At 42.2% G+C, this 20154-nt stretch overlaps 2 protein-coding genes across 5 annotated transcripts; one reads left to right on the forward strand and one right to left on the reverse strand.

Annotated features, from left to right (window-relative positions):
* Positions 1-472: 472 nt before the first annotated feature.
* Positions 473-12970, forward strand: LOC122874934 (netrin-4-like). Of its 3 annotated transcripts, XM_044193496.1 has the most exons (11): positions 3008-3047; positions 3196-3375; positions 3617-4173; positions 6866-7138; positions 8099-8225; positions 8485-8673; positions 9386-9593; positions 9734-9846; positions 9980-10048; positions 10785-10958; positions 11359-12970. In XM_044193496.1, the coding sequence occupies exons 2-11, from the start codon at positions 3315-3317 to the stop codon at positions 11499-11501; spliced, it is 1914 nt and encodes a 637-aa protein (XP_044049431.1). In that variant the 5' UTR covers positions 3008-3047; positions 3196-3314; the 3' UTR covers positions 11502-12970. The 3 variants fall into 3 exon arrangements, with proteins under 3 accessions (XP_044049433.1, XP_044049430.1, XP_044049431.1); XM_044193498.1 differs by lacking the exons at positions 3008-3047; positions 3196-3375 and adding an exon at positions 473-818; XM_044193495.1 differs by having other exon boundaries at positions 2908-3375.
* Positions 12971-13154: 184 nt separating this feature from the next.
* LOC122874936 (methionine aminopeptidase 2-like) lies at positions 13155-20114 on the reverse strand. Of its 2 annotated transcripts, none has more exons than XM_044193505.1 (11): positions 19841-20114; positions 18920-19033; positions 18628-18690; positions 17777-17879; positions 17294-17455; positions 16827-17008; positions 16499-16593; positions 15584-15680; positions 15389-15492; positions 14093-14208; positions 13155-13859 (listed from the first exon to the last, which is right to left on the reverse strand). In XM_044193505.1, exons 1-11 carry the CDS (start codon positions 20013-20015, stop codon positions 13607-13609), a joined length of 1464 nt encoding a protein of 487 aa, XP_044049440.1. In that variant the 5' UTR covers positions 20016-20114; the 3' UTR covers positions 13155-13606. The 2 variants fall into 2 exon arrangements, with proteins under 2 accessions (XP_044049440.1, XP_044049441.1); XM_044193506.1 differs by having other exon boundaries at positions 18920-19066; positions 19841-20015.
* Positions 20115-20154: the final 40 nt, after the last annotated feature.

Here is a 20154-nt window from a genome sequence, read left to right on the forward strand (position 1 = left end):
TGTCTGCCTAGCTTTTATGAAGGTGAAACTCCCACAGTTCCCCTGTTTCTGTGTCCACTCTTAAAATCAGGCTTGTGCTCAGTCATCTGTTGAGTCTTTCCTGTGCAATAAGAGTGTGTCAGAAGGTTATGTAAAATATAGAGTATAAACTTCCTGAAGTGTCTGGATAGAGAGGGTTGCGGGGCTGAGGGGAATGTGTGTGGATGGATAGGAGAAGCCTTTCACTGTGCTAAGTAGTATCAAGAGTCTTACTATTGTCATAGCATAATATGAATAATGAACAGTATTAATGCCAAATGAGTTTCATCATGGCAAGAGTTGCATTTTAGGACTAATATTTACATAACGCAGACCCTGTTTCATTTTTTTGTCATTACAGATTAAACCATCAGATGAGATGTGGGCGAGGGCAATGTTATGGCTAGGAACAAGCAGACAGATAGCAGTGATAAATGTAATAAAAATGGAAGTGAGGAGCAAGGAAACCAGTGACAGAGGGTGTTTGGAGCTTTCTGTTTAATGCCTAGCCTGCGGGCAAGGCACCTACCCTCCCTGCCTGGAGCATGTCTGGCTTTTTGTCTGGCTTTTACAGGAGAGTAGACAGATTACTTGCAAGGGTTGAGTCGGTTCAGTGAGCTGAAGGTACTAGGTGACATGGCAGCATGAGGGGGGAGGGAACCATATCCTTTTACAGTCTGGAAATAAAGCAGGCCAGCAGCATTGGAAACAGCCCCGCGTCTGTCATCTTATTGGGCCATTAGATGACGAGGCCACAGCAGCACCACTTGCTGTGGAGGTCCAGTACCAGACTGTAGCAGGTAGGGAGGTCATTTAACATGAGAGGAGTATTTCATCCCAATATTTCATGTGTTATTGAACTAACCCCTCTGACTGTGCTGTAATGCCTGACATTATATTCATGACTGTATTTATCTGCAGTATTCCCAGAGAAATACATGAGTCTTTGGCTGTGGTTGTTTAATCATACAGCAGAAGGTTTGAGCCAGCTTTTGAATGGAATAAGAGAACAGTGTTTTCTCTTAAAGGAGTAGATGGACATTTTGGGAATGCACTTTTTCAATTTCTGGCTGAGAGTTTGATGAGAAGATTGATACCACTCTCATGTCTGTACTGTAAATATGAAGCTACAACCAGCAGCAGTCAGTTAGCTTAGCTTAGCATAAAGACTGGAAACAGCTAGCCTGGCTCTGTCCAAAAGTAACAAAATCTGCCTACTAGCACCTCTAAAGCTCATTTATTAACACGTTATATATCTCGGTTGTTTAAACCATACAAAAACTAAAGTGTGAAAAACACAAATTGGGGTTTTATGGTGGGTTATGTGGAGGACAATTTCTTGGCCGGGTGTAGTGACCTCCTGGAGTCTCAGCTGGTTGCCTGGCGACCTCACAGTGACAGCATGACTCCTGGAAGTGACTGCTCCCAGCGTAGAAACGGTCAGGCACATTTTACACTTTAATTTTTGTACGGATTAAACAAACAAGGAATACCGTGTTAATTAGTGGGCTTTAGAGGTGCTGGTAGGCAGATTTTGTTACTAGCTTCACATTTACCATACAAACATGAGAGTGGTGTCAATCTTCTGATCTAACTCTTGGCAAGAGAGCGAATACTGCAAGCGTATTTCCCAAAATGTCATTCTATTCCTTTAATGATGTGGCTCAGTAGAATTCAAGTTGTGTAACAGAGGAAAAACAAAAACAGCTGGAGTTAAAGAGAGTAAAGGAACTTGTTTGTAATGTGCGTTGCTTTCATCCTGCCAGGGGAATACACCACAGACAAAATTAGAAATTAGTGTTCCTGCAGCATTTTCCATGGTGACTCCTGGGATTTGAGGATCGAAAAACATTCAAGTGATGTACAAAGAGAACAGCTCAAGGTGCATCACCCCTTGCCCCGGCGGATCATCTGGAGACAACCAAAATAACCCATGCAAATCTAAAAACACACAGACATGAACCCTGTCCCCTTTAAACAGAAGAGGCCGTCACTGTGACGAGAGTCGTAGTATTCCAGGAATGTCTGAACTGGGCTGGGATGCCTTAGGGAAGAGACCTTCTTCTCCTTTAACATATGCACGCACACATGTGAGAGGATGATTCACATGACAGGTCATATTCACAGTGAGAATAGATGACTCCTGACCTCATGTAGTCACAGGTATGATGTATATTCTCAGTGACACTGTTCCCTTTTCATCGTCACTCATCAGCCTGTCCCGTGTTTGGCTGTCTACTCCATTTTTTTTCTCGGACTGTCCACACTTTAAAGCTTTCACATGGTATCAAATGATTATGATAGATCTTGTTAGCCACTGGCAAAGCTACCTGTAGAATCGTATGCCCATTTTTTTCTTGAAATGTCTCAATGAGGTGATGTCACTGTTAAAGTAAAAAAAAAAAAAGGCGTGCAACTGGATGATTATTGGGGTCAAGGGTTGTGCGACCCCTTAGGTCTGTCTGACAAGGCAGGTAAAGTGTGGTTAATGAGTGGCAGTTAGAAACAAGTGGTGATATGCTGCAGGAATGCAACACAATGACACACTTGTCGGTCAGTGCTTGAGTGCCTGGATGTTGTGTGGAGGCAATCTAAATATTGACCAGTGTTTAGACCTAGTGTTTAGACTTCTTTCATTATGAGTGCTTATTGAGAAATGTAGAGAAAAAAAAGTTAATGCTGCTTTAGGGTAAGACATACATTAATTAGTCTGAGGCTAATAAAAAGTAAGGTGATTGTTCATTAATGGTGTAAATATATAAGGATGATGACAAAGTAAAAATGTCATGATCATCATTGTAATCATCTTAATCAACACTGACGAAAAACAAAAACATATATGCCAAAAAATCTGCCAGAGATGGTTTTCATATTATTGCTCCTTTTAGAAAGCCTGACTTTAGGAATCAGAGTGGGAGGGGTCTGGGAAAAGACAAGAAGAGGGCGGTGCTAACCTCTTCATATTCCTAAATGTCAATGAACTCTGCCGCAAGTTGAAGCCTGAAGTGCGTGGGATAGAATAAATTTGGGTAATGACTGCACAGCTTTCAGATAATACGAGTTAAGTCTAACGAGGTTTCTACACTATGACAGAAACAGAAACAAGATTCCGTTCCAGTCTGTTGTGTTTCTAAATTTCTGCGTGGTAACCGTTTGTAGTTATTTTATATTTTAAAGGAACGTGTTGGATTATTAACGACTGGATTATCCTTGGATCAAGCTGTTGAGGGCGCGTTCCTGCTTTAGCGGAACGACAGGTGGCTTTATGTAGAAGTAGCTACAACAACTCCTTCAGAATGAGACTGTGGACTTTACTTGTCATTATCCCGGTGTGCGCATCCTCTCCTCTTTCAGCCGGTGAGTTTGAACATGTGTGACTGAGACTTTTACGCACGCACTTTAGGAAGATGTGAATGAATAAAACAAGCATTGCACGCTGTATCTACGTGCCTCACAGCATCATAAGTGCACTCAAGAAAGGGAGTTGAGGAAGCGGGAACCGATCTTGCAACCTTTGTAGAAAGGTCGATTAAGAACTGCAATTCTTCTCTCACCTTCCCTCAGATTGTTCTAAAATAAACACATTTTTTCTTACCAGAAACGTCTCAACTCAAAGGTCCAGCTGTGGAGAGCCGCTGCTCTGGCCGAGCCTGCAACCCCCGCATGGGCAACTTGGCCCAGGGTCGAGAGCTGAGCACCCAGTCGGTCTGCGGCTCGAACTCCTCGGAGCCTTACTGCTTCTACAAACAGACTGCTGCCCCGCGCAGCAGGGAGTCCTGCTCGGAAGCAAAATGCAGCAAGTGCAACTCTGCTATCCCCAGCCAGGCGCACCCTCCCTCTGCCATGAGCGACTCCTCTTTCCGCTACCCTGACACTTGGTGGCAGTCTGCAGAGGGGGTGAAGGAGGAGACGCTCCAGCTCGACCTGGAGACGGAGTTCCTCCTCACCCACCTCATCCTGGTGTTCCGCTCTCCCCGCCCCGCTGCCATGGTGCTGGAGCGCTCCCAAGACCATGGGCACACATGGAAGGCCCTCAGGTATTTTGCCTGGGACTGTGAGGAGGTGTTTGGCCTGAAAGAGGGGTCGTCAGTCGGGGAGAGTGGTGCAACTTGCACCTCCAAGTATTCTGGAGCTTTCCCTTGTACCAGAGGAGAGGTGAGTACAGTGGCTGGTCTAGAACATTTTACACGGGGTGGCAAGTGATGTTGTGTGGCATGAGAGGGGTGGTTGGGGGCTAAATAAAAATAGCCTACATGCTATTTCTGCAGGTAAATGACCAACATAAGATACCTAATAACTACAAACATGTTGTTTTACTGAGTGGACTTAATTACTTTACTGGAATTGATATGAAGAGAGAGAAAACATACCATGAGGTGGGCATTATCAATTATAGATTTTCTATTTATTTTGACATCTTAGGGACATAGAGGTGGCTGAAAATGACATTGTTGTACAATAACATCTTTAGGAGCAGGAAAGCTGGGGGGCAGCTGGGAGTGCAAGCCTCATAGTAGGGGTGGCATCTGCCCCCACCATGCCCCCCTTTAGATCCATCTTTGGTTGAGTATTGTACAACAACACTGTAGCTGTTAATTCAACTCCAAAAAGCATCACTGTGTCTGTTATTATGAAACGTAAGTTATTAAACATCGAAGAGCAGACACACCAGTACACTTTAACAAGACAAGGGTTAAAGTGTCTGCACCTTATATGAATGTCCTTTAGGGCTCTGCGATATGACTAAAGTTAATATTACTTCTATATTTTTCCAATATTGAGATATATATATATATATATATATATATATGCAATGCTAAAAGGATCAAATTGACATTCAATGCAAGGAACTGTGTTCCACTGTTAAGCATTACGTTAGACTAAACTCTTCACATCTATAAAACAAGAACACTGCAGCTAATATTCATTTTGTTAGTTTTTAATTCAAATTTGCTGAATCCTTAATTTAAACAACAGAATTTGGACAATCAATAACACGATTATTGTCCACAGAAAATTTGTGGACAATAATATAGAATTACTAGCCAGCCCTAATCTTCACTGAATTGAAACTCTATTATTAATACACTTGAGGTGCGCGGCGGATGCTGCAGCTCAGGGAAAGCTTTGAAGGACAAAGAAAACGTTTTCAGCATTGGATTGTGATTTTAATTCTGAGATCTGAGAGTGACCACATCAAAAACATGCTGCCAGACATTCCCCCAGCACTTCACAGCAGTAACACTCACCATCTGCTCTGCTCTTGTTGTCCATTTATTGGCACCAGGATGCACTATAAGCTGATATCACACAACCCACTGAACAAACAGTTGACCAAGCTTTGTAAACTGATCTCCTCTTATGGGCTGTGGGAGACCTTTTTTATTAGAGCAGCCTTATAAGCTAGAATATCAATTCACTTTTACCTCTGATGTTCCCTCAAAGCATTTTTTGGACCTGCTGTATCATCACAGGGAGGTCTGAGCCAGATAAGCAGATGTGGTTAATTCATGAGCAGACAGTCACACAGATGGTGTAAAAGAGAGACTCTCACTGGCCAGTAAAGATTTGTTTTGCTCTAAAGAGCCTCGGCCCACATTGGGAGGTTCTGGTTGAACGTCTGAATGAATATATGGCTTTGACTGATCTCATAATTGCAGTGTGTTTGCAACAAGTATGTGTCTTGTTACAGTATGTCAGCTCTCTTGTGTAAGCCCCTCACCCTTTATAATTAGTGTCTCTGTTGCTCAACATGCAAAGACATCCCCAAAATGTTGTGTGAAAATGTGAAGAGTTTCAGTGATAAAGTAATACTGCAAACATCATATACTTAATTTAAACTCTCTGCTTGCAGTAATGTAAAGTATACATACACAAGTGAACTTTTTCTTATTGTAAATTAGAATGAGCTTATTGTAGTGCAATGATTATACAGTAAATCTTGTTGTTTACATCTGTACTGTCACTAACCACATGGTAAAACAAATATTCATTATGACACAGCATTAAGTCTCTCTTGTGTGCAGTGCAAACGGACGTTGCAAAATGGATTAAGTATGGATTAAAATTAAAATGGCATGTGAAAACTTTTTCATTTCAGTGAGGGTTACATGTAGGCTCTTGGAGGTAATGACTTAACAAATGTTGAATAATGTCATAATTAGATTCAATTAAATGTAAGATTTATAAGATATATATATATATATATAATTATATATTCAATTTTATTTCCATAAAAATCCTAACACAATCCTTATTGTGTGTCTGATAGTTTTCATTCCTGATGTTATGATGAAGAGTAATGACCTCATTTTTTTATGTCTGTTCACATTTTCATATACAGAGAGGATGTATCTGAAAGATGAGGGAGAACAAGAACCATTTTATTTAATCTTATCTTATTTTATTTTATTTTGTTTCACTTTTCTGATATAATTTCATTGTATCGCTGTATTTTTAATGCCTGATTGTAATTGCCTCAGTCCTGAAATATTTTAACCCTGATACAGCCATGTAAAGTACTTTGTAATTTTGATTTTGAAAAATGCTTTATAAATAAAGTTTATTATTATTTGTCCATGTTTACATTGCAACTAGTCTGATTTTCCTATAATAGCAGCTATTTGAGGAGCATAAAAGGCGAACTAGACTGATGCCTGTTTTTTATTTGGCAGACCAAGAAAAAAGAGAAACTGACATAATTTATGTTTTGGTCATGGTCTGTCAGTAAGATCTCTCTCTAATCTTTCTAAGATCAGTTTTTTCACTTGTTAGAGAGGCTTTTACAAGTGCAATAACACAGATTTTGAGAGATTCTTTTGTACGTCTCCTCTACTTCAATCTCTAGGTGATCTATCGAGCCTTGTCGCCCTGGCACTCAATGGATCCCTATGGACCGTCTGCCCAGGACCAGCTCATGATCACCAACCTGAGAGTCCGTCTGCTGCAGCGCCAGCCATGTCCCTGCCAGACCAAACATCCCGGTGCCACCGTCCTCCCCACAGACCATTATGCCATCTATGATTTTATTGTCAAAGGCAGTTGCCTTTGTAATGGACATGCTGACCACTGTGTGCCAGCCATAAACTACCAACCCAGCCAACAGAAGCCCAATAGCATGGTGAGTGATTTTGAGCTGGGTTTTGGGAACATACAGCTTGCAGGTGCCTGATACTCCACAAAAGATGTTGTGCCACTCTAAAGTCTACCGATGGCTTCTTTTGTCTCTGTTTTTATTTGTTTTATGTGGTGAGATTGGGAGTGGAGGGTTTGGAGTTTTGTTCCCACCACTCCCTTGTTACTCAGCTGTGCACTGGTATGTGCTGCTAAATCTGAAGGCTTCAGTGAAGACTGGATAATAGGCCACAGCTTTACTTACCATTACAGGGATTTAAGGATGTGGAAACCTTAATTATGGTATTCAGCCTAATGCTGTAAAAACCCATAGTCTCTGTCATGTTATTCACTTTACTGTAGCCTACATGGACCTTAGAAGCACTAGCTTAATTCCAACATGGTCTAAGGGGGTGTAGACATGTTACACAGGCAGTAATAAGCTGCACACTGTGTAACCTCTGTGATTGTACATGTAGATGTTGGTATGTTGCAATATTTAAGAAGTATTACGCACATCACATGTAGGTGCAAGGCTGCTGGAAATCAGCATCAATGAAAAGAGTTGAGTCGCCTGCACACTGACTCCAAACCACAATTTTATTTAAATGGATAATGTTTTGATCCCAGTTGGATCTTTGTCAGGACAAAATGTTTTAAAATGGTCACCACATCCATATATACACCAATAGGCTGATGATAGGCTCTATGATGACAACCTGCCCAGGGTGATAAACATCTCAAAATAATGAACAAGTAACAGTTCAAGAAGAACACAATGAAAACTCTCTCAAAGAGTGGGAGTACAGTACAACATAATACAATATACAGTAGGGTGCAGTACTTACAAACTACTTGTGCAGTGTTCCTGAAGCACTTGAAAAAAAAATTCAGCCAAGAGTTAAAAAGATGCATGCAGATACAATCAAATCCAAACAATTTTCTGTCTGTGGTGTTTGCCTGGCAGGTCCATGGCAAGTGTGTTTGCAGGCATAACACAGCAGGTGACCACTGCGAGCGCTGTGCACCCCTCTACAATGACCAACCCTGGCAGGCTGCCAACGGCATCACTAGGACACCACATGAGTGCCAGAGTGAGTGATGGGACAAGAGAGTCAAATGCAGAGTAGGACACACAGCACATAGACTTATCTCGAAAATGAATTTAGTCTCATAAATCACATGTAACCTTTTAGACACTCACGCATGATGAATAACAGAGCAGTTCCTCTTTTTATGTCAGCCACTGTAAGAGCTGTCACTGCTATCACTAGGGCTTTGAAAGTTCAAAGATCAGCTGGGCAAAGAAAAACCTCTCAGTCTGTTTGATTGTACATGTTCATCTAAACCTAGAGTGCAAGTGTAATGGTCATGCCAAGAGCTGTCACTTCAGTCGTGGATTGTGGCTAGCAACAGGACGGCGCAGTGGTGGCGTGTGTGACGACTGCTGCCACAACACAGACGGCCGGCACTGCCAGAACTGTAAGAGGGGCTTCTTCAGAGACCCCGGCCGACCAAAAACTGCCGCTGACTCCTGCAAACGTGAGGCCCTTAAACTCTTTTTCTTCAGAGAGTAGCTTCTTTTTTCCTTAAACCATAACTCTGGATGAATGCCATCTTAGAATTCCAATTAAGATGGGCAGCCTTTGATATTCTGAGGACAGTAATGGAGATGTGATTTTTCTTCGACCCTTCAGATTAAAGCAGATTGATCTCTTTGATAAGGGTATTTTCCCCCAGCACCCTTCTGAGTCACTGCCCTGCTAATAAAGAGATAGTAAGATGACTCTAGTCCGCTCCTTAGCAGGAATGATGGAGACCGTACTGTTTTGGAATGTGACTGTAATTGCAAACAATGGAGGAATTTCCCATGAACCATGCAAGCACATTTTTCCCATTCTTACCCCCCCCCCCCCCACCAGGCATGCTGCAGCATTTTTAAGAAGTGAGTGGTTGACTGTTTGTTTTTGCTGCATCTGTTTAAAGCATATCGAGTACAAACTCCCAGCTTGTCGCTTGTTACAGGAGCACGATGAAATATATTTAACTTTTATATTGCCATGGGAGTTCACTGTGTACACTCTAAATATGTTTGCTTGTGCTTCTACAAGTGTGTTTGTCTTTTGCATACATACAGGCTCATAATGTTTACTGAGTGCTTCTAGGTCTGTGCCAGAAAAGGAGATGTCTTTTGACTTACAAACAGAAATGTTAACATGTAGTCCTCTTGTTCTGTCACCCCTCTCCTCTGCAGCCTGTTCCTGCCACCCTGTAGGCTCTGTCCTCTCAGGAGGTAGCACTCTCTGTAACCCTAGCAGTGGGCAGTGCACTTGTAAGCCTGGTGTTGGAGGCCCCCGCTGTGACAGCTGCATGCTGGGATACTGGGGGCTTCATGAATACGGCTGCCGTCCGTGTGACTGTACAGGGGACTGTGACCCATACACCGGTGACTGCATTTCTGGGTGAGAGCCAAGACTTAATACCATATCCATATGTGTTTGTACTTGGATAAAGTGATATATGGTATAGAGGTAGAGTGCATTCTGGATGATTAACACTGAGTGGAGCCCTGCCTCTGACTGGTTTTACCTCTGCGGCACAGCTCAAATGTGGAGGTCTTCTATACAGCCACTGGCCACATGGGACACAGCAGCAATAATAGTGAGACGGCACTCTTTAGGGTAGAGGAGCTTTTCTCTGCACTGCACCACTCTGGTGAGTCACAGAGTCACAGGTCATATCACACTGCACACTCAACATAAAATGTAGCTTTTGATCTTGAAATCTATACATCATGATGAAGTGATTTATATGAATCTTATTAATTAATAATGTTTAATTTTTCCAGAGAAATGTGAGTGTGTAGAAGTAACCCTTGGCAGCCCTAAACTCTTCTGTGCTGCGGAGTATGACTATGGTAAGAGCTATTTGACTGAGGGAATTGATTCAGTATTGTGTGAGCCAATCATGGCAGTGAAGGAGGGTGAGGCCATTCAACAACATAATGGAGTCTATGGCTGTTTAAAACCCATCAGATCTGTCTATAATAGAATTGTTGATAAATGCCCCTGGTTGTTCCACTTGATATCTTGTCTTGTGATTCCTTAAAGGTGCCTGTGGCGTTATCTTGTAAACAAACACATTATGTGTATCCTTGAGGCCCTGGAGCATTGCTCCATAGCCCTACAAGTGGTCAAAATATCCACAGGATACCTTTTAAAGAAGTACTATCAAAATTTAGTAGTGCACTTCCCTAAACAGGATCCAACACTGGATCCTACAATTCCCACGTTGCAACTCGATAGCATCTTTTCATTAGACTCTCCCTGCCTAGTAGTGCCATGCCCCCAGTTTATAATACAGGCTGTCAAAAATTAGCATTCTCCAAAACCCAAGCCAAGAAAAACACTCCTGTTATTTTCTTAGACTTGAAAAGCTCTTCCAGCGCCACAGAAGACACGTTTTAAGAGGCTTGGTAGTTCTCCTCATGACTAGGAAATTGATTTGGATGTATACAATTGGTGGAGTTCCCCTTTAACCTCTATCTATGGCACAAAAGATTAGTGGAGAAGTGGAAAGTTAGTACTGATACATTGTATTTTGTAGTTTTCGGCCGCTTATTTGTTGAATGACTGTTTGTGTTGCCTTGGCAGTGCTGGTGGTGAGGGTAATGTCAGCCCACGATAAAGGCTCCCATGCGGAGGTGGAGGTCAAGGTCAAGAAGGTCTTGCACCAGAACCCACATATGAAGATCCACAGGGAAAGCGTCACCCTTTACCCAGAATCCTGGACCAACCAAGGCTGTACCTGTCCCATCCTCAACCCAGGTCAGCTGCAGCCACTTCCAATGAGAAACTTATTAATTGTCGACTCTTAAGTGGACAATCTGCTGGCTTTGTGCTAAATAGAAGATCTTTGTCGCTGCTTACAGGGCTTTGAGTGGGTGCCAACGTCCTAGTATCACTCATTTTGAATGGACATTTACAGCTTAAAGATTAGAGCCACCTCTCTGTTATGAGACTATTTCATATCTAACACTTTCACAATAATCATTTCTGGCAACATTCATCCAACCAGCCAGCCATAGCAGCACCGTTTTAACTGGTTGATTATAGTTATATAATGATGTGCACTCTTTTTACATAAGATGCTTCCCACAGTGATTTTTCTCCTGTTCCGTGTATTTTAGTGACATTCTCTGTTTATGTTCTGCTTTCTCTTCTCCAGGATCTGAGTATGTAGTGGCTGGTCATGAGGACTGGAAGACCGGCCGACTGATGGTCAACACCAAGAGCCTGGTTAAACCCTGGAAGTCAAGCCTGGGACGCAAAATCCTCCACATCCTCAGAAAAGACTGTGGCCAATGGTAGGGCATTGCCAAGAACTGCACTGGACAGAGGGATGGCGAGGTGGAGGATCATTTTGTTGGATGATTTAAGGAGTGTACAAAATGAACAGAGGGACTTAGGCATTGCTTGGATGCTAAAATGAAAGCAAAACCCCATGCCTACTACAGGGATTTCACTGTTTCTTCTGTTTCCAAAGTGGAATCCACAGCCCCAAGAAACAGCTGCAATGCTATAAAGCTGTGGTTGTTGTTAACCTGTGGTAAAATTAAGCACATACTGTAAGCTGATACCTCGCCAGACTATAGTCACTTAAGAATCAAAGAGAACAAAGCAAGCCATAAAGACTTTCATCTGGACAAAGTGGATTTTAGACTTTCATTCCTGTTTTACTGTATGATATGCTTCAGTTTATAATTCTTTCTAGGTTATTCATAGCACAATAATGAATGCATGTTAAATACTCCGGCATACTTCATTTCCTGGCCAAAGATGCTGCCAGAGTTGATGAGCCAAAACACAGTTACGTCCTACTGTTTCTATTTCATTGAGAGCTGTTTACTTTGAAATCTTGCAAAGGCGCAGACTGAATTATCTTTGACGTCTCACAGATATTGGCGATAAATCATGAATGAGTCAACATCAGAATATGTGTGAGAGTGGATGTGCTTGATGTCCTTGTCAGGGAGTCTGGGACTGTGCAGGTCAGAACAAGTAACTCTTGGATGAGGGGAGAGGATGAAAAAAACATTAAAGGAATCAGGCGGCCTAATCTGAACAGCTCTGCTCTGCTCCGGCACACTTGCCCGCCTGCTGTCTGACAAGAGCAAAACACACTCCGCTCCTCCACTCTCTGGTCTGTTGTACATGCAACCAGCTAAAGCACTCAATATTGAGTTTGCTCTTCCAGCTGGTTCAGTTACAAGAGCGGATCATTGTCAGGTTGCTTAAGTCAGACTTGATTCTGTGAGGATTTTCTGACCTGCTTCCATATGAGAAGGATTCACTTGAGAAGGCCTCTCTGAAACTGACCCTGTGGGAGCCAGTGTGAGTGTGTGTGTGTGTGTGTGTGTGAGAAAGAGAGCACACACTCTTAGTATATGCTTCTTTTTTTTGGCCTGTGACTCCTGCTGCCCCAAAATAAATATGTATTAAAAGCCTGGGTATTCATTGACATCACAGTGTATCAGGTCCAGAGTCCACAGGCCATTTTTGAGCCAGGCCCAATTAAGAATAGGCCTGGTCCGCTGTCTCCAAGGAGAAGGACAAACTCTGTGAGGAGACATGATGCATTCCTCAACCATGACATCACCGCACATGTCCTTGTCCCAAAGACTTTACCAAAAGAAGAGAACATGGGCTGGAAATTTTCTTTGCAAAGGACAAAGGTGATTTAGGGTGCATGAATGTACTCTGCTGTCAATGTGATATTTGTAACACTATTTCTGTGTCCTTTAAAAAAAAAATCTGAACTGCATAAACTACTAGCCTAATGTGTCTTTCTGTAACATCTTTACTAGTAGAGGTGGCTGACTGATGTTTGACCCATGATTTAGTACCGCCCTCCTTTGGTTAAAAGAGAGAAATACACCTTTACATCATCAAGTATTGGTAATGTAATTGAGTATGTTGAACTCTTAAGCCTTAAATATATAAATATGTACACAGTAATCAATGCAAGATTTATAACAATTTATTTCTTATAAAACTGCCTCAAATTAAAATAGAGCAAAGAAATATAGAAATATAAATATTTCATTGCAGTTATTTTCCCTCACAAGGTCTTAACAAGGCAATGAAGCAAAGCAGTTTAGGCGCTGTGTTTGCCAAAACTGTTTTTGCATGATTCTTTTGCATATATTTCTTTTGCATATTTCCTAAAAGCAGCACATCAAAATATGACTAAAATGACAACACTACATTTCTTAAAGATATGTCCTTTGTCTATTGGCTTGATCCTTTGGGAAAAAAATACTAGTAAGCTACTGCCATGACACAAGTCTTTTGCTCTTGCTAAAATAATTACCTAAAGGTCAGAGAAATATTGCATAATTGCTATCAGTCTGCAGAGGTTTGTTATCTTCGAGCTGTCATGCTCCCCCTAGTTCGCCTTGAGTTTTGGTGCATGCTTAGTAGTCGTCTCCCCGGCTCACTACCTCCTTGCAGGTGGGCCTGAGTAGGATGGTGTGCTCGTACTGGGCGGTGTAGCTGCCCTTGATGTCACAGAGAGGTGGGTATGGGTCTATGATGCCAAGGTCACACAGATTCTTCAACGCCATCAGGTACTTGCTCTCACCCAGGCGGTCCAGCCAGCGGCGGCAGAATGCCAATGTGCCAAAGTTCTCATTGATCACATTCAGCAGATGTTTAGCCCTTGGAAGTCTGCAACACAGTGACACAATAGAGTCAATAGTGAGACAAACTGGAGATTGACTCTATAAATGTGAACAAACATGCAGATATGATGCTCTATCCACAGTCTCTTTTATTGGAATCATGGATTGGAAGACAGAATATGAGGAGCAAATCGACCTATAAATACATTTTCTGAATCAATATTTTGCATTTCAGGGCTTTCAGGCATACAGGGCTGAGATGAAAACAGCAGAGCTGACCTTATTGGTACGTGTCCAACATTGAAGTTTTTCATGTAATGCGAGCACTCCATGTCATCGTGGACTGCACCTCTTCCTGTGCTGCCAAATGTCTCAATGGCGTAAGCTTCACCTTCCTGAGGCAACAAAAAAAGACAAAACAAAACACTTTATTTGGCTGTTGATGTGAAATGTAGAATTACTATGAAAGTCTTTTATAGGTAAGAAAAGTCACAGTATCAAACTGTATCTCTACACCATAGACTGTATAGAAAGATTCTTAAATCTTTATATGCAGTCTATGCTCTACACCTTTATGTAGGGCTGAGTGGGTATGATGTTACTGAAAGGACAAAAACAATCCTGGGGGACTGAGAGTAAATTTAACAAAAACCTCAAGATGCCAGCGGCTGACATATTCATGTGTAGTCTATTAAGGACAGTAGTGTCCTTTCTGGAGCAGTGCCTCGTGCGAATTGATTGGCTGGGTTTCATTGGCGTTTTGTGTCTCTATCAGCGAGTGGGTGTTGTTGGAGTGTTGGTATTAGCTGATAACACTGCGACACCCTCTCTCACTGCACCGATAATCAGTCAAAGTGCTAGCAGCCCCGTGGCACACCCAGCTGCCACTCTAGCCGTGCTCTCTCTGATCACAAAGAGGGTAATGGCCCTGTTACACCAACACACTTGAGCTAAAAATACAACACGCAAAGCTGTCACATCAGCAGCACACACCCCCTCCCGACTGAACCATCAGGTAAAAAGCTTGACGCAGCAACTTGCCAATTAAAATGCTCAGTTCTGTCCAAATACAGTCATGTACTGCAGCTGTGCGGATGTGAGGCAGGCATGGATGTCAGCGTAGTCTTCGGAAATGTAAGAAAGTGCAAAGCCATGTTTCTCCTTGGTGAAGTACCGGCCTGTTAATGAACTCTGGATGCCCACAATTCAGTGCTCCTACAGTGAAATGAGGGGCTGGAGTTTGAACACGTGTTGCTACTCGATGCAGCTGGTAATTCCATTAAAGGTGTAATTAAAGTGCTGACGAGGGTGACTAAGAAGCTGTTAGAGCAGTGAATTGGAACACTTCTCCACACCCCGTCGTAACCCTAACCAGCCACATGTTCTTCCATTTACACTTAAGAATTAAAAAGGCTTTATTTATACGCAAGGTCGAGCAGCTAATAAAGGTCTAATTTCAGACACTCCAGTAAAAAGAGGCTGCAGTGTTGTTTTTTCTGCAGAATCTAGTCACATCCACATTTGACTCCGATGAAAAAATATTTTAAGTTGAATCGAGTAAGCTACTGTACAAACCTCCATCCTCGTGGCCTCGCCGCCTTTAACAATGGGGACTGTCTTCCCTGAGTGTATCCTGTACTGTCCAATAGAGTGGCCGTTGAGATTCCTGATTGGCTTCACTATCAAGAGAACACCACACAGAGGTTTAATAAACAGGAAGCAGCACTGAACCAGTGCGTGAAGAGAAGATGATAAATTACCTCATATTACCTTGATATGTTTTCCCATCTATCTCCACTTCATAAGACTCCATGACCTCCTGAATGGTCTCACCAACATCACACAGGCGCACATCAATTCCTGCAAACTGGGACAGAGAGGTGTTTCCACTCAGTACACACAGCATATTACATTCCTCACACACAGCCAGTCTAGATAGTGAGAAATATTTGTCACCCCTTCTGTGATGTGTCTTATTTATAAGCAGTGCAGAAACACTTTACAATAAAGTACACAAACACCTGACACAGACTCCCCAGTTACCAAGGCGCAAATAAGGAACAAATCAGGGACTGACTGCTAATAAATGAATAGTAGTTCCTGAATAACTCTAAATCGAGGACTATACAATAATTCATGATAGTTTACTTGACAGGTAGCTACTATGTTAATGAACTAGTACCTAATGATGATTAGTTCCTTGGTATATGTGAATCTGTATACTGACCGCTTTAATGCATCGTTCCTGAACTCTCTACTTAGAGGCAGAAAACCAATACAAGTGCAATTTTTGTATTTTATTATTTATTGCAACTTCCATATCTCCTGATTATTTGAGTCTCAATACATTTTGTAGTCACTACTTATATAAGCTGTTTAAAGTAGTTTTTCATGCTCCATTTTATATACAGTACATGCTCAAAAAGTAGTTTTTAAGGTAATTTATCTATACTAGGAAATCTACTGATTATTAAAACATATAAGTGATATTTTCTGTGTTCTTCATACCACTGAGCGCCTGCATTTGTGCACATATTGAGCATATTCAATTCTCCCACTTTTTTGCATTGCACGGCTGCCTTCTTTTTTAGAGAGTATAGGTTATCTCTACCATATCTATTATTTATCCTATGCATCTGTTCTTGTACTTACTTTTGCTGCTGGGACACTTAAATTTGTTGTTACCTTAATGCCGGTGTTAGTTGCATCTCTCACAGCCTCCAGCAGCCTGTCATACTTTGGATTGAAAGTGACGGTAAAGGCACAGTCTATTATTCGACCTGAAAGACCAAAACGTTTGGTTATTCATAACAGTTTCTATGAGGTTTGCAGGAATATTCAGCATGTATTAATCTAAAAAAAAGTGGAAGTTAATTAACTTACAAGAACAGTTTATTCCAGACAGTAAGAATTATAATGCAATCATCATTTTACCATGTCATAATAAATGCCAAGTGTGAAACAGCATAGCATAACTCCAAAAGCACTTAAAAAGTTATTAGCGAGCTCTTACCGTTGATGTGTGTTCCAAAGTCAATTTTGCAGATGTCGTCATAGCGCAGCACGGTGGGGTCTCCTGCGTTTGGGGTATAATGGGCAGCACAGTGGTTGATTGAGCAGCCAGTTGGGAAGGCCAGGCCTGCCTTTAGCCCGTTTTCTTTGATGAGCCTCCTGGAGCAGTCCTCCAGCTTCTCACTGCCAGAAACAGAAAGCAGCACAAAGGGACAGAGGATGACAGGAACAATGAGATTGCTGTCAGGGCAGATAACACATCCCGAAGAGGTTGAAACCACAAAGCAGTTCTCTTGCTTTCTTTGATCATTTTAAAACAGTTCCTTGCAGGCTAGGACAAAGATGTGCTGACACCATATCAGTTTTAGTTTCAAATGAGTCCAGGCAGGTATGAGCAGGTATCATACCTGAGTCATCATACCTCCCTTAAAAAGGGGCTCAGTGACAATATTTCAATGCATGTCTCACCAGATGTCAATCATGGTCATTCCTGGTTTGATCCAGCTCCTGACATACGAGCGCACCTGGCGATGTGCCTCGGCCGCCTGCCGGAAATCACTCCACATCTCCTCGTTGGCCATGTCCAGCGCCCGCTTCTCTTCGCTGGTGGTCCGCCACACTGCACTGCGCCTGGCGGGAGGTAGACAGGTACGCCGCAGAGAGGAGGGACTCATTATTTTCTCGTTATACAAATGTTTGTAATGAGGATATGACACACTCTTGTAGAAACTCTGCACAGGTGAAAGTGGTGTTGATATTTTTCAACAGAGGCCAAATCTGACAAAATTAATTTATTTGCTTCTGAACAGGAAATTACACCACACACTAAACATTATCATTAAGTTGTCCAACATGAATAAATGCAAAGCAGAGAGACCTAAATAAAAAATAGGCATGTCACACAGTGGAGGACTACTGCTGAGTGTGAGGGACGATGTGGAGGTCACAAACCCGTCTTTCGATGGTGGATATTCACACTCCTCTCCCTTTGGAAAGTCTCCGCTGGGATAGAGCTCACAAATAGGGACTGAGGGAGGGTCAGTCTGTCCCTTCACTGTGGCCCAGATAGAGAGAAGGAGAAGCAGAGGAAAGCAGCAGGAGAGAGAAAAGAAAACACCAGTTATCCTCCCCATGTTCATGACATTCATATTTTAACTTAGCTAGAGAATACAGTGCAGCTCCTGACCTACAGATCTAAATAAGTAAGACATAACTGAGTAAAAGAAACCCATTGAATTATATTGCTGGAAAAATATGTGGCAATATAAAGGCACTTGTGTCATATAACGGGTTATAATGATACATATGTAGCACACTTTTTAGGAATCACCTACTTTCAGTTGCTGTAACACTGGCACTACTTGGCTTTCATTACATTTGTATGGTGTGTTGAGTATGATGTCATTAATGTTGTCCTGTCTGTTCGACATGTACGGTCCTGTCGCATTTTGTCCTACAACTCCTGTGTCAGTGCTGCATTATGCAACTCTCATGACACTAATTAACCAAGTCAAACTGCTTTCATGCACCTGTTATTTTTACCTAATGACTTAAAGTGATTCTGATGCAGCCAATTTCAACATTCAAACACAGAAAAGCTTTTCCTGTGCACAGTGCTATCTAGTCTATTTATAAAATCTGATGTGGCTCTGTGACGATAAGTATTCTGTCACTGTGATGTGAATTGCAGTTTCAGTGAAATTCTGAATCGAATAAATGTGCATTTAATCTAAACAGCTGTTGCCAAAGAGTAATGTGTTACTGTAGAGATGCATTTGCTGCACACAAAAAAAACGACTTACATCCTTTCTTCTTTTTCTTCTTCTTCTTCTTTTTCCCAGCTGAGTTCTCCCCCTCATCCCCATCTGTTGAAAGCATCATTAGTTTCAATGCAGTTTGTAAAGTGAGAAATATCGACAGGAGGTTTGGGCACAATTCCCGGTGTACTATTGAAAATCAGATATCACATTGCAGATATGACCAGCTGAATTTCACTGTGCACTTTCCGGGGCTTAAAGTTCAACACAATCACCACTGCAGATGATGGTGATGGTGATGATGATGATGGTGGTGGTGGCAATGGTGAGGAGTTACCTTCTTCTCCATCCTCCTCCCTCTCTTTGTCCTCCAGTGTTTGCTGCTCCAACTGTTTTGTCACATCACCAACGCCTCCGGCTTCTCCATCCCCCTCAGCCTCATTTGTCCCTGCTGCAAAGTCACACACCCTCGTGCATGCATGTGCAGGAGAACACGCACGTGCACACCAATGGCATGGACATGCACACACACACACACACACACACACACACACACACACACACACACACACACACACACACACACACAGAGTGAGTAAATTATTTGTGTCTCAGAGTCATCTCAAGAAAGTGCATCCACTATGACCTCAACTTGGCAGGGTCTGTGCATAATTTCTTTCTATACCTTGGGAGTCAATATCCTCAAGGGCATATGTACGTTGCAGCATTATGACATTTAGCCCTTCAAAGACAGAGCTGTGTGGACCATACTTGACTTATGGCAGGTTCAACAACTCAAGCTTTTGGGGATTTTATTTTTCCACATCATTAGGCAGCAAGGCTGCAATTATCATCATGCTATTTTTATTTTATTTTTTTGCATAAGAGTGGTTGTCATCTTATTGCACTAAATTCTGTGGATACTTCTATTACATCATTTCACGCAGCTTAGGGGGATTTATAGGATGGAACATATTTAATCTGGAGTAAAATGACATTTTATTCCACCCATATCTTCAAATGACAGCTTTCAATCAGTTTTGATGTTAAATTCCGTTTTTCAGAGATTGTCCCGTTCCCATCAGCTTCAGCAGCAGCCGCTCGGAGTTGGGACAGCTGGACAGGAATACCCTCTGACAGGTTGAAAAAGTCTCCTGTCCCGCATATTTGACGCTCGTGCTTTGTATCGAGTGGCACTAAAGGAGACAATTTTGCAATTTTCTCAACGATTCTCTAACCGCAAAGTGATGCCTCTTACCTGGTGCGGTGGTCTTATTCCTCTTCTTCTTTCTTCTCTTTTTCTTTACGGATTCTGAGGTGTCTGCGTCTTCCCTTTCCTCGTTCAAGTCGTCCCCGTTGAGAAGTTGAGGCTCCACTCCATGCTGTAGCTGTAGCTCCGCCATGATCAGCGACTGAGAGATGAAGTGACGCATAAGCTGCTGGGAGCCTCCAGTGGTCAAAGCAGAAAAGTGTGCCGGAGGAAGCCGAGCCAATAATGAGCTATTAGACAATCTCCGTGCAACAACTTGACCCGAGGAGAGGAAGACGATCCTCCTCTGTCCCGAGGAGCAA

Source organism: Siniperca chuatsi, linkage group LG4, assembly GCF_020085105.1.
Source record: "Siniperca chuatsi isolate FFG_IHB_CAS linkage group LG4, ASM2008510v1, whole genome shotgun sequence".
Classification (NCBI taxonomy): domain Eukaryota; kingdom Metazoa; phylum Chordata; class Actinopteri; order Centrarchiformes; family Sinipercidae; genus Siniperca; species Siniperca chuatsi.